At 42.4% G+C, this 13,917-nt stretch overlaps 1 protein-coding gene across 6 annotated transcripts in view; it reads left to right on the top strand.

Moving 5' to 3' along the window:
- Nucleotides 1-7,415, top strand: part of LOC112466133 (E3 ubiquitin-protein ligase TRIM9) — a 100,728-nt gene extending 93,313 nt beyond the window's left edge. For 4 of the 6 annotated variants that reach the window (XM_025034043.1, XM_025034041.1, XM_025034040.1 and 1 more), the window contains 3 exons: nucleotides 2,020-2,158; nucleotides 3,247-3,477; nucleotides 4,315-7,415. In XM_025034043.1, the coding sequence (XP_024889811.1) occupies nucleotides 2,020-2,158; nucleotides 3,247-3,477; nucleotides 4,315-4,643 (699 nt within the window). In that variant the 3' untranslated portion in view covers nucleotides 4,644-7,415. Of the gene's footprint in view, nucleotides 1-1,480; nucleotides 1,498-2,019; nucleotides 2,159-3,246; nucleotides 3,478-4,314 lie in introns of those variants that run through there. The other 2 variants (XR_003042106.1, XM_025034044.1) reach the window with 2 other exon arrangements.
- Nucleotides 7,416-13,917: the final 6,502 nt, after the last annotated feature.

The raw sequence follows: 13,917 nt of genomic DNA, 5'->3' as shown, positions 1-13,917 counted from the left end.
GTAAGGAGAAAGACTCCGTTCATTGCCGCATATAAATGTATTCAATTCAATTTAAATTCTGATTGATTTAATCGATTTTATATTTATGATAATTTTGTATTTACAATGCATTATTAAAGTAGTTTTATCACGAGATTCACTATTAAATTCATAGTGTCAAAGTGACACTCAATTTGAATCATTTTTAACAATTCTTATAGGTCGTCACTGCTCTTACTTAATAGTTAATTTAACTAAAAACACGGAGTTAAAATAATACTGTTTTGTGTTAAAATAATACATTTCGACACACATGATAATTAAAAATAACAAAATATTATTTAACTCAAGGTATTGTGTGGTTCAAATTTAATTTCCTTTAATATTTAACAGTGTTGTATCAATCCTTCTTTCATGAAGATTTAACTAAACACATGGAGTTAAAATAATACTGTTTTGCGTTAAAATAATAAATTTTGACACACATGGTAATTAAAAATAACAAAATATTATTTAACTCAAGGTATTGTGTGGTTTAAATTTAATTTCCTTTAATATTTAACAGTGTTGTATCTCAATCTTTCTGGTCTTTCATGAAGATTTCACTCTTCAAATGGCTTGCACGGAAGAATATATAATACTAAATCCGCGGTAAAATCAACGAGAATAACCCAGGTATATCGCCACGGCGCGTATGAATTTCCGTTCGCACAAACGTGCTTCGGGTCGGCCTTGTAAATCGCGCGTCTAAATTTTCATGCTTTGTTAATAATGCACCGGCGGCGTTGCGATATGGCGCTCGTTAACGAACGGAGCGATACCGCGAATATAAATCGTCCTCGTTGCCGACGCTCTCCTCGTCCTTTCTGCCGCCCCTCGTCCGACCTATCGCCAGTTCCTCTCGGCGGCCATCGGGATAGCGCCGGTCCATCCTCCTCCTTTTAATATTTAAATCGAGCTCGTTCGCGCGGCACACGATGCCTCGGGTTTCCCGGTCTCTGGTTTCCGTTCCTGCGCTGTCACTCATCGAGCTCTCGCAGCAGGAATCGCAAAAGCTCCTTTGACGAATAAGGATCTGATTTGTCGGAAAATTCACGGAATTCATTCCCCTTGTTCTGTGTGATTTTTATTTAGAGAAAATGTAAGATATGCAAAAATTTAATTTCTGATTCATACAGAAATTAAAGAAACTTTATAAATTCTAGCAAACATTTTTTTATTATTATATTATTTTTCTATTATATAGGTTTTTATATTTAAAGTTAGTTGATAATCGCATTTTTTTATCAAGACACCTGCATAATAAACAATAAAAATTGTATCGAAAATGATATATTAAAAAGGAAAAGTAACTCTCGAAGGAAAGTTATTTGTATCATAAATAATGTTTCTCTCTCGTCGGTTTTACGAGACTTTTATTTCGGTGTTAAATCTAATAACGTGTTTCGTGCTTGCTTATCTGTCGGTCGACCAATCGATGCTATCTTGATGGTTCTTTCAGGAAAGTCGACATGACAGGTAAACTCCGCTCTTTATCCACAATTTTCGTTTATCCACCACTGAGACGAGCAACGTCAATACTCGCTCGTCACAGTGAACGAGAATTTTCGTGCCGAGTTAGACATTTCAATTTGTCATACATTTGTCAATATAGTAATTACTCAATATGTGGAAGTTAAAATATTCGATTTTCCTACATAAATTGATTTAATTGTTCCTATATTTTTAAGGATTTCTAATTTGTTATCATTTTATTCCGTAAAATAGTAATTTTGTAAATTATATGTTGCGTATTTTACATAGCTATATTCATTAGAAAGATTTCTATTATAATTATTGTGTGGTATAGAAGTAGTAACATAACATATCTTTATAGAATTTTACGCTATCGAATATTTCCTGCGTTTCCAAAGAGTAAATATTCTTTTTTAATGTAATTCTTATTTCCGCTCAAATTATTTTCTCCCCCGATTAATAGGATAGGTTATCCGGCTGCAACCCGCAAATTCACGAATGTTCCGTTTGAAATCTGATTCGCAGGAGGTGTACTGTGGCCGCGAGACCATTTGCACGGTAGACGGGCTGCACTTCAACTCGCTCTACAACGCCAGGGTGCGGGCCTTTAACAGCGCTGGCGAGGGCGAGTACTCGGAGCTGATCGGCCTTCAGACCGCCGAGGGTGAGAGAGCTTTTCTTCTTTTTTTCTTCACGGTTTCCTGAGCAAGGCGCGCGCGCGGAGGCCTCGGCTGGAAAATCGGCGTCGCGGCGTCGGTGTCGCGTGGAAGACGAACGATCGTAACCGACGTCGATTTTCCAGCCGCGCGTATTTTCTTTTTTTTTTTTCACGGCACGATCGCGTGATCGATGAGATGGACGGTGGACGCACCCAGAAATAGCCGCGATAGAATGCCCATCCGCGTGACGTTTGCGGAATAATGCGGGCGACAATTACAAATGACTCCGAGGAGACATTTTTACCTCTGCGCTAGTTCCGAGAGGAAATAGATCCGCCTAAAATTTCGTTTTATTATTACCATATACACCAATTCTACCACGGAAGTGCTTAAATTATTCACAGCACCGCGGAGAGTTAAATGTTCCATCTTCATTTCTCGAAATCGACTAATAGATTCGACAGATTGAATTACTTGTAATCTAATCTAAAATCCTCGTCGCCTGTATATTCCGCTGGATCAGTTTTTTTTATGCTGAATTTTAATCTCTTATTTATATCTCTTCGGATTTTTCTAAATGTAATATTAATACGTAAAAGATTCAGAGAAAAAAGAATTCTTTCCCTTTCGTATTCCCGGGCCGTAACGTAATATTCGTCGGGCGGTAGTTCGGTATTAAACTTCAACAATCGCGCGACGTTAGGAAATTCCATATCAAAGTTTTAAATTATTTAACACACCGCGAAAGATAAAACATCCCTTCCTTTTTGCATATATACACAGTTCCCGCAGTCGCGTCACGTCGACTTTTCCATATCAAATTCTTAAATTATTTAGCCGCACAGAAAATCAGATCCCCCTCATTCTCCTTTTCCTCATATTAAGATTCCACAATCCTGTCACGTCGTTATTAACATCGAGAGCGCGATGCGGCGCGACGACGTCGAATTCCCAATAACCCAGGCACTCGATAACCCCGACGCCCGATACCCTGAAACGTGTAGTTCGTTAAGCGTGCTTGCGGATTCGAGTCCGCGGAATATTAATCGATGCTCTGTACAACGAAACGGTGGTCCTCTCTCTGGTCCCGCAGTGGCGTGGTTCTCGTGGGCGACCGGCGCGGCCGGCATACCGCAGGAAGTTTCCATATCCGAGGACGCGATGAGCGCGTCCTGCGAGGGCTACGAGCACCGCGTGGTCCTCTCGAGCGTCGGCTTCTCGCGGGGCGTGCACTACTGGGAGCTGACCCTAGATCGATACCACAGTGACACCGATCCGGCCTTCGGTATCGCCCGGGCGGATGTGTCGCGCGATCAGATGCTGGGTAAGTACCTCCAGGCCTCTTGGCCTCTCCACTCCTCTTCTCTTGTTCCTCCCCTCTGCGGAAAATATCGTGCGGTTTATCCGGCCCCGATGAAATATTCATGCGCCACCCGGTACACCCCGAAGATCCCCCGGTTTGTTCGGAAATTCGGAGGCGAGAGACGTATGTATACCGTATTTTCCACGTATTTCTCTCTTTCTTCCTCCCTCCTTCTCTCCGCTTTCTGTCTTTCTTTTTTTTTTCGTCTGTTTTTGTCTCTATACATCGCTCCGGATGAGAGAAAACGACGGCTAAGAGATTCGGCCGAGATCGCAAAGTGCGCGACCGCGGTTGTGCAACATCCTGGAAGAGGAGGGTACTTTAACCCTTGGACACGTGGAAACCGGGTCAATGCTCTTAGAACTGATAAAATCCGAAAATCGATATCGCGTGCTGCTTAATAAACACAACGGGAATTTATTATTAATTGGGATTAGTCTGTAATCGTGTCACGGTTCTATTTTCTTCTTACAATTGTTTTAGAACATTTTGGAATATTTTCCGCGTCAACTAATGCCCTTAATGATAACTATTCGTTTCATCTGTCTCATTATTTTATAATAAACGAGTAAAAAATTACATTAAATATCAAAAAACATCATCTCCGCTATTACTGTTGTTATTATTAATGAGATTTTAAATATTCCTAAATTACGCAAATAACTTCTGACGTTCTCAACATATCTAACAAGTTTGCTGTCATATCATCGTTTATATATGACATACAGTCTGTAATGAAATCCAGTTAGACTATTCACTCTGAAGGCAATTCACCAATCATCGCGATTTTGCTCACAGGCAAGGACGACAAAGGCTGGAGCATGTATATAGACCGGCAGCGGTCGTGGTTCATGCACGGCGGTGGTCACGCACAACGCACGGAGGGCGGAGTCCAGCAAGGCTCGACCGTCGGCGTCCTCCTCGACCTGGACACCACGCACACGCTACGCTTCTTCGTCAACGATCAGCCGCAGGGCGGCATCGCTTTCCGCGATCTCTACGGCGTCTTTTATCCGGCGATCAGTCTGAATCGCGGCGTAACCGTGACGCTTCACACCGCACTCGACGTGCCGCGTCATCTCCTCGCGCTTCACGAGGAGTACGTTAGCGATATGGTTCAGAGCTAGGGGTACCTCAACGTTCTCAAGAAAGGTCTGCCGCAGGAGATCGGCTCGCCTTTAGGCCCGATAATAATGTGCGCCACGGACAGGTGCAGGGACTTTGAGTCGGGCCAGCTGCTGGAGAAGATTGTCGAGGAGAGCCCGGTCGACGTTAACTGATCGGTAGACTTTTTGAATATGTTTAGAGCGATTGAGATCGTAATCCGTTATTCTATATTATTCTGCTTGGTACAAAGCGTTATGAAATAATATATATAAAAGCGTCCGAAATCGCTCCGAGATGTCATAATGTTAACGAGGACACTTTGGTCCTTCCGCAATATTGTGCGGCGAAACGAGAGCGGTTTGATCTCTTCAGGGATTCAGAGACGCAATATTTTTTTTTCTGAATATTTTGCTATTTATTTTAGACGAATATATTTTTGCGAGAGTATTTTCCACACAATTGTTAGCACGTATTTTATGTTCTAAATTTGATATGTTAAATAGAAATGTTTTTTTCTATTTATTTATAATTGAGAAATACATGATCCCTGGGGATGTTGATCCGGGCAAAATTCGCCTCGCGCCGTTTGTCTGAATATAAGCGGGTTCCACGAGGAATAACGATTCAACAGGTCCAGAAACTTTGGCGAGAAGGTTTCCGAGGGAGGCGCCTAACCGCGGACCCTTTTGAATCCGCCTTGTTTGAGAAACTGAAACTTAGAATCCAGACTCTAGTTAGGATTTATACTTTCCTATCTCGTCCGCACGCGATCGATAATCGTGTTGAACGAAACCACCAATAATGTCAATAGAATAGCGCGTACGTTTTCGAAATGTACAGAGCGTAGCGTAAAATCACTCTCGTAGAGTGAAAAGTCACTTTATCCCCCGAATAATTAACGAGACTGACATAACTCACGCACACACGACATACGCAATTCATGAATAATATCTCCCGTAGGGAAACAGGAGGTCACGAAGGCTAAGATAAAACTCCCTCCGCTGAATATCAGCCCATTTTCTATTCATACCGCACTTTATATTAAAAACGAAAAAGAAAATATTTTTTCCTACGCGTTTCCTAAATTCGTTTTCTCGAAGAACAATCTCGATGAAAACTTAACGCGCTTTTGAGGATCGGATGCCTCTCCGACCTTCGTCAATTAACTTGAGTTTCCTGTCCACGCTACAGCCCGATGCTGCGATCCCGAAAGAGAGGCGTGGGAGAAATTGCTGGACACTTAACCGAAGATGGAACTGACTGGCCCTCGGAAGCGAGGAGACGTCCATTAGCAAAGAGCCAAGTATCGTCGCCGATAAACTTTGTCGAAGACCGTGTTCGAGTAGAAATCGATCAATCGGGTCGGTCCGAGAGATCGCGTCGGGAGAACGGAGGAATAAGAGAGGAGTCTCTCTCTTACGGAATTCATCACTCGATAGAGAGGTAGAGACGCACGAGCGAGAAATAGCGTCTCGCTCGAACCTGGCAACCTTTCTCGATATCCTCGACGGGGCAGCGGTCCTTGAGAACTTCTTTGGAGAAAGTAGAGTCGAGTCGGGATGCGCGAAGAAGGACACACGGCATCGGGAAGGACCTCGAAGTAGCTTTTCCCGCAGCATGCTCCGGATAGCCAGTAAAGGACGTCCCACCGGGCGGTACTAGTTTCTGTCGATCGTGTAATTAACTCTTTCAGCATCTGCCGTCATACAGCAAGCGTCCACCTTCAACGACCTGTTAAAGAGCACAGCAGAACCTCGCTCGCCACGAGGGTAAGATTAAGGAAAATTTTTGAGAATCTTTACATTTTTTATAATGCAATAATTTGATGGTGGTTTTTACGAGAGGAAAATATTACATCGTTTCGAGAGACACGCTTCTTTCGCGGTAAATGCATTAAAAAAATCTGTATAATAGTTGACGTTCGACGACTTATTTCTCGGAAAATACAATGAGACGCGTTTTTTCCATCCGCCGAGTGAAATTGATCGAAACAGGAGTTAGCGCAATTTAATTCAGCTCGGTTGCTGAAACAGTTAATGGCCGTGCGGAAATCGCGAGCGCGTCGGGCTTCCGGCCGAATGCTGACGCGGCGCGCGACCGACGACGATGAGAGACGGAGGATCGGCACCGCGGTAAGACCTGGATAATTATCCTACGGGACGAAGGAAGAGGATCGAAAGCGTCCGCGCCGGGACACACGCTGACCGGACGGATTTCCTCCGTCCTGCACGCGCGATCGACGGATCGCGCTCGATCGTCCACCCATTATCCATATCGACACACGTATAAGTGTAATCGCGTTGTAGGCGTTAAGCTCCAATTAAAGCGTATAGACAGATAAGGCGTATAAAAATAATGCTGCCGCGGCTTTAGTGTACAATAACGAGTATACGTTTTTCTAGTCCTTCGATAGAGACCCAATCGACACCCCATCTTCTCCGTTTCGCCACCCTCGCTCCGTCGTTTCCTTCCCTTTCTCCCTTTCGCATCCGCGTCCAATCCATCCCCCGCTGGTTCTTTTTTACGACTTTGTATCTCTCGACGGTCAGGAGTCATAGGACACTCCGTGCTCGTTCTCGCCGTTATATTCCGACGTAACGATAACCCGGAAGCATTATTCTGCCGCCGGGCGTCGTTTCTGCGAGCACGCGAGCATGCGAGCAAGCAAGCCAAGCGCCTTTCGGCGTTATGTACATAAGTGTATATATACATATAACTATATCGATTGTACCGCCGATGAATTTGCCGATTGTACCATTTACGACTGTATCGGATCAATAAAACGCAACGAAAACGCCCGCCACGACGTGCCATATTCGTGTAACCCCTCGCGATTCTCCCCTTCGACTCGTTCTTCCCTCCCAGCGGTGGATTAAGGTATACTTGGAGATTCTCCGCGGAATATTGGAGGAAAATACAGGACCAAAAAGATCCTCTGATAAACGTTAAATATCATTTTTCAATAATGTTACGTATATTATTAATATTTGCGACGTTATATATTTATTCAATTTTCGTGAAATAGAAATTCGCGTAGTACTTGGGAGTTTTTGAGACTTCAAGAGAAGTCAGAAGACTCGCGAATCGACGCCCTTGTGCAATAATCCACCACTGTTCTCCTTCCGCTTTCTCCCCTTTTTCTCCGCGCCGTTTTTCATTCATTTGATCCGAAACTTTCGCAACACCTCTTCAGGAAGTTCTCTCGCCATTGCGCCGGCTCCCGCAAATTGCGACGAGTGGCCCGAACGACGGAGGAAAAGACCGACGGAGAGCGGCGCGCGGTGCATATAGTCTGGGGGATGAAGGGAAAAAAAAGGAAGCAAAGAGGGCGACGAGTGCCCCTCGCTCGGCGAAGAAAGCACTAACGCGGTCTGCGCGGGCCCCTTTAACGAATGCAATTAGCTGTCGCGGCTATGGCTGCGGTACGGGATCATTTTTCCCCCTTCGGGCGTTATTTTATATCGCCCGTGCGCGCCGTAAGTTCGTTCAAGCACGGCGCTTGATTCGATTCGGAGATTGGAGGAAGGACGAAGTCGCGCGACCGCGCTTAGGGCTAATCGATTTTCGTCTTCTTTTTTCCAGCCTGTCGTTTCGTACAGGATGTAGCGGTCTTTTTGTCGCTCTCCCGATGGCGCTTTCCTGTTTCGATGAAGTCGTGAACGAGAGTATTTGAGAAATGTTCTGGCATTTGTATATAATGACGTAACATTTAGGAAATCGCTGCATTTATAAAGAAATCAAGATAAGACACAATTCTCAGGCTTTATAAAAATTATTCAACAAGATTGTATGCAAAGACAGACGGTTATCTAAATTGCGAAGCGTTACGATATACTTTTTCGCTTTTATGTTTTTTATCTTTCTTGTTTAAATTTGTCTTAAAAAAATATCTTTAGTTGTTTGGAGTTTGCTCAGTAATGTCGCGAAACCGCGTCAAGAAAGATAATTCCTGTTTTATCTTTTTTTGCGCAGCCATATAATCTTCAGAAAAGCGATAATATGGGAAAAAGTTAAGATCACATCGGTTTACGGCACGCAAAAAACATTATAAAAGTTGTTCAATGCCTCTCCGGGAAGTTCTTGTCCCCCACAAATTACAGCCGGCAGTCCTGTTGGGAAGAAAGATGGTCGTGGCTATAAGTTGGGGGTTAAAGTAGAAAGAAAAAAAAAGAAGCGTCGAATGTCGCGCGAAAAAGACTCTTTCAGAATATTGTTATTATTACCTAGAATCGTTTCTCCCTAAAGAGATGGGAAAAAGAGAGTTCAATATCGGTGTTTTACGAACATGATTGGCATAACTCGTCGTTATAATATAATTATCTGAATAGAATATTTGGTAAAGAACAAAGTTTCAGAAGGTTAATTCTCGACGAAGTTGAAGCGGAGCCGCTTTTCGAAGAAATTTAGGCCAAGGTATATATATTATATTACAAAGTTTTATTTTAAAAATTAAATAATATTTAATAAATCAAGCTTTAAAAATAATGACTAGTGGAACGTTCCTCTAGATAATTTTAAGAGTACTTTATTTTCAAAAAAAAAAAATTGTTTTAAGGTTCAGCTTTTGTTTAAATTTTTTAAGCAGCCAAGATGTTTAATGTTACAAATTTATAAATTACGTAAAGAATTTTCATTTGACGTAATCGGATTTATACTGAAAACATTCCGCTTCCAAACTGATTGGGGACAGCACTTCTACGAAATTTTAATCCGAAGTAATCTTCCATGAAGATATTTAACGCAAGTCACGCTGCGGAAGGATATCGAGTTCTGGACTAGGAAGTGGTAAGTAAGTCCATGTATTCTACTCGCTCGTTGACAATAACGCAACGGGGATTTCAGAAGTATAGAAGTTCTGCTTTTTTACGTTCCTCCTTTGAGAAAAGTATACTGCGGCTTGCGCGAGCTTAAAAGTTAGTCTCGGAGAGAATCGGCGACCGCATATACATACGTGTTATAACCGTTATAACAGCGCAGATTTATGTAACAACGAAAAATCTTCTTATCCCTATTAAATAAAAGTATCCCATTACACGTCGTCGCGCGTGTAAATTCGCGCTCCTCAAAATGTTCCGCACGGATTCAGGGGGATTGTGTGAAACGCTAGTAAAATTGCAGCGCCTTATTATCCGTATCCCACTGCGGTGTAAGTTACATGTACCGGGTTAAACTTTCCGCTTTTACGTCTAATTACAAAACCCTTTCGTGTTACACGGAACTAATGAGGTGTTCCGCGTATGAAACAAGACTGCCGTACCGTACAAAGAACACTTGATTGAGAATTGTTAACTTAATAGCAATCCCATTAAAATTATGATTAAAACTATCTCAAAAAATATTTGACTCTCAGAATATATTCTGAATCTCAGAAAATATTAATTTTAACTTATGTAATTTCAATCCAGAGAGTTTTTCTTGAATTTTTACTGGTAAATTCGTAGTATTAAATTATACTTAATTTGAGTTATTTTTAATCATTCCTATAGGTCACCCCACTGCTCTTACTCAATATATTATTAATTTAACTAAATCAATGAAGTAAAAATAATAAATTTCGACACACATGGTAGTTAAAAATAACAAACTGTTATTCAACTCAAGATATTGTGTGGTTTAAATTTTATTTCCTTTAATATTTAACAGTGTTTTACTAGTAAATAATTAAATAAAGAAGATTATATATTACCATCTCATGTCATTTTTAAAATCATTCCTTTTGAGAGAAAATAAAATATTTTCCAAATAATTTTCGCCTCCAAGTTGTAGCGTGTACAAATTCTTCAATGGTTAACAAGGACTCACTTAGTCTATTGTCACACTTTCCGCGAGCGGTAACCCAATGTATAGCCCTACATAACGACGACAATGGTAAAAACAAGGGAAACGCACGTTTCCGTTTAGTTTTATTCGCGGTAGGCCGTACGGAAGGGGAAAAAAGGACGGCCATCTGCCGGGGCGTAAATCCAGCGTTCTTTTCGGCGGTCCGTGTGCTATATCTCTGCCCTCTGGCTGGTAATGGTCCGAATTCTCGGGACGTGGAGCGTGGAAACGTGACGCTCGTTTCGATCCGGAGGACGAGGAAGAGGGCCCCGGGCACGTCGCTTAACTCCCTGTTCGCGACCTGTTCCTCTCCCGCGCACGATCTCTTATTTATCCCCGCGAGATTAAGCAGGACCGCCGCGTTCGTGCGTGATTATCGAAGCGTACAGGAGGGTCGCCTAATCGCGTAGCCGTGCGTACCCTCCATCGACGAGCCTATTAAAAAAAAAGAAGGAGATGAAAAAGATGTGGAGAGAAACCTTCCGAGGGGTTCGTTAGACTTGTACCAAGGAACCTCCTAATACGACGATCTTCTTCGATAAAGACCCAGTCGATTTGAAGCAGATAGAAAAAAGTGAAGCTTTGTTTAGAAAAGTGCTGTCAGGAAAAGCGCAGTCGATGTCATTTCTATATTTAATTATTTTGCACACGATAATACTGTCACATAGATCACATAACCGTATACGATATCTAATGTGTGTGTATCGAAATTCATTATAATTTTATAAAGAATTTTATCGCTGTGAGCAAAAGATTTACGCTAATTTAAAATTTAGATAAATTCAAACATCCCTGCTTATTTTATTCCGATTTGGAAAGCACATTAATGTATTAAAACTATGATGCGAGACATTTTAACAGTCATACTTTTATTCTAAAATCTAATTTATTATTAATTAGTGGTTATATCGTGGCGCAGAGTTTTTCTTCTCTCCGCTTCTTCTTTAAGCCGCGGCTTTAACTATTTTAGTCATCGCCGCGCCGCGCAGACTTTAGAGCTTCGTAACTGAGTTCTCAAGGAATCTCGCAATAATTCAGCATTACGCTCATAAATATGTACCTGGGGCGGTATCGATCCAGGGGGAGTGTCGGGTACATATCTTCAAGAGTTAAACCGCTGGTAAGGAAGTATTTTTACTGCAGTTAGGGCCATGAAAATTTAAATAAGCAACGACGGGGAGCTTTTCGGCGGCGGCGCGCGGCGGCCGGTGCGACGCCGAACTTACGGTAGCTTTTAAGCTCCGCGAGGTCGCAAAGAGTATCTCGGTGGAATATCTGTGCGTGTCCGACGTAATTCGCGGAGTCTAAAGTGCTTCATTAGCGTCATCAACCGTAGACTCGGGAACTCCTGGCTGTCTGTGACTTCAATATTTCAGGTATTTTATAAGCATAAGGGTATCATTACATGCGCTCTTTCAACATTTTTCTTGTCGATAAATAATGTGTCGAATTTATGACATCGCTAAACTGGCGAAAAGACATAAAGTCGCTTTTGCAGAAAAAGAGAGCGTAAGTTTGAAACTATAAATTCTCTTGCTCAATATGTTTTAATGTAACTGTGTTCTTTTATATTATATATTACATTTTTATATTTAAGTTAACTGTCAGTTTTTAAGTGCAGTCTCAGATTAAGATGTTGCTCTGGATTAACATATTGCGAACATTATCATATATTCTCCGTATAAGAATGCAAATATTAACGGAGGAAAAAAATAAGTTCACGAATAAAGAGTGAATTAAATTATGTGGCTCTCTTTTTTCAGCATTCAACAATTGGTTTCTTTACCAAGCTGCGCGAGAAACATTTCTGAAAAGCACGCGATTAGCAGCGGAACGTTGCCGCGAGAACCGCGTAATTACGATTACGCCTTTTCGAAGAGAGATCGCGAGCCATCAGGTTAACCCCTCCTTCCTCGCCGACGACGCGACGTCGCCGACAATTGTCGTTCCGGCGCGGCAGGGATGGGCGGGCAGGGATATTAGAGGAACGGTGTTTCGAAACGCAATTTCCGGGTTTAACGAGAACGCGCTCGCCGAGCAATGGAGCGGAGCGTCATTTGCGGAGAGGGCCACGCGAGCGCGGAATTAGCGCGAATTTTCGAGCCGATAACCGGGTCGAGTGCGAAATAATTATCGGAACGCCGATGAGCCGCGTTATTATTCCGGAATCCGGGAAATCCCTGGAAAACACGGTAACGCGCGTTTTCAATTAAAAGCCCCCGCGATATTGCCGCGGCAAACTCGGGCCGCCGGTTACGCGGCGCGGAACGGCGCGTGCAGCGACCCGAATGATTTTTCGACCGCACCGTTGGTAAATCTTATTTAATCGTTTACACGTACGCGGATTAAATCCGTGCCACTTCTCACTCCGCACCTCGGAGCACCGGAGAGCACGTTGTTTAAAGCGAAAAACATTAGCTGTATGACGCGACGCATTATAATCATGACGTGGTACTTATTATTTCGTTAAAACTCAACGCCCGCCGCGACATAATAACGGTCTCGCTGAATATTTCAGTCTCTTAATCCCAGGTTTGTAAATCAGTTTTGTAAAAATCAGCAAAATCATAATTATATACTTATACACTGAGAAAAAAAATTTGTCCCAAAAAATATTTAGTCCGATACGTTCAACTAAACATTTTAGTTAGTTAACTAAACATTAGTTGAATTAATTAATTCTTGATTAAAGAAACTAAATAAATTGTTGAAACAACTAATGTTTAGTTAACTAACTAAAATGTTCAGTTAAACGTATCGGACTAAATATTTTTTCGGAGTAACATTTTGTTTTCTCAGTGTAGTCATATAATTACGTAAAATTATAATTTCACCATTGAAAAGGTGGGCGTTTTGGGAAACGACGAGCTTAAAATTCCTTCGAGTTTTTCACGAATGATCCCGCGCAGAATTGTACAATTCTGAAATTTGTATTGTAGGTTTAGTCATACGTTCCCTCCTTTGATGCGCGTTTATTTATTAGCTCGGATTATTTCCGGCGGTGCCCGCGCCCGCGCCCGCCGTGGATAACCGCGTATTTTATACGCGATAAATCCTCCTCGATCTGACAAGCAATACGTTTTGAAGTTTGTAATTACGCGATCGAATGCGAGATATACGCGCGCCCCGCGCACGTCCAACGTGTATGTTACACGGATAGGGTTACAAATGGCCAGGCGGCGTCGAATTCGTGTAGTGACCGTATCAAAGCACAAATGGGGAAATCGATGCTACGGCTTAAACTACGGTCGTGTACTCGAAACTGGGAAGCTTCCGATAGGAACAAGAGGAACTTAGTGCTGTGCCACCGACGAATCCCCGGCAAACTTTGCCGAGAGTAATACATCGAAGAAAAAGGACAAAGATCGCGCGAACGTGTACCCTCGTTCCGCTTTCCAGCAGCGGAAGCTCGAATCGGCGTTGGCAAAAGATAACCGCATCTTGCATTTAATTCTGCGTATAAAATATCTAGAA

The sequence above is a fragment of the Temnothorax curvispinosus genome, unplaced genomic scaffold, assembly GCF_003070985.1.
Source record: "Temnothorax curvispinosus isolate PA1 unplaced genomic scaffold, ASM307098v1 QBEX01015898.1, whole genome shotgun sequence".
NCBI classification, from domain to species: domain Eukaryota; kingdom Metazoa; phylum Arthropoda; class Insecta; order Hymenoptera; family Formicidae; genus Temnothorax; species Temnothorax curvispinosus.
This window is presented reverse-complemented; position numbering and strand designations above follow the sequence as displayed.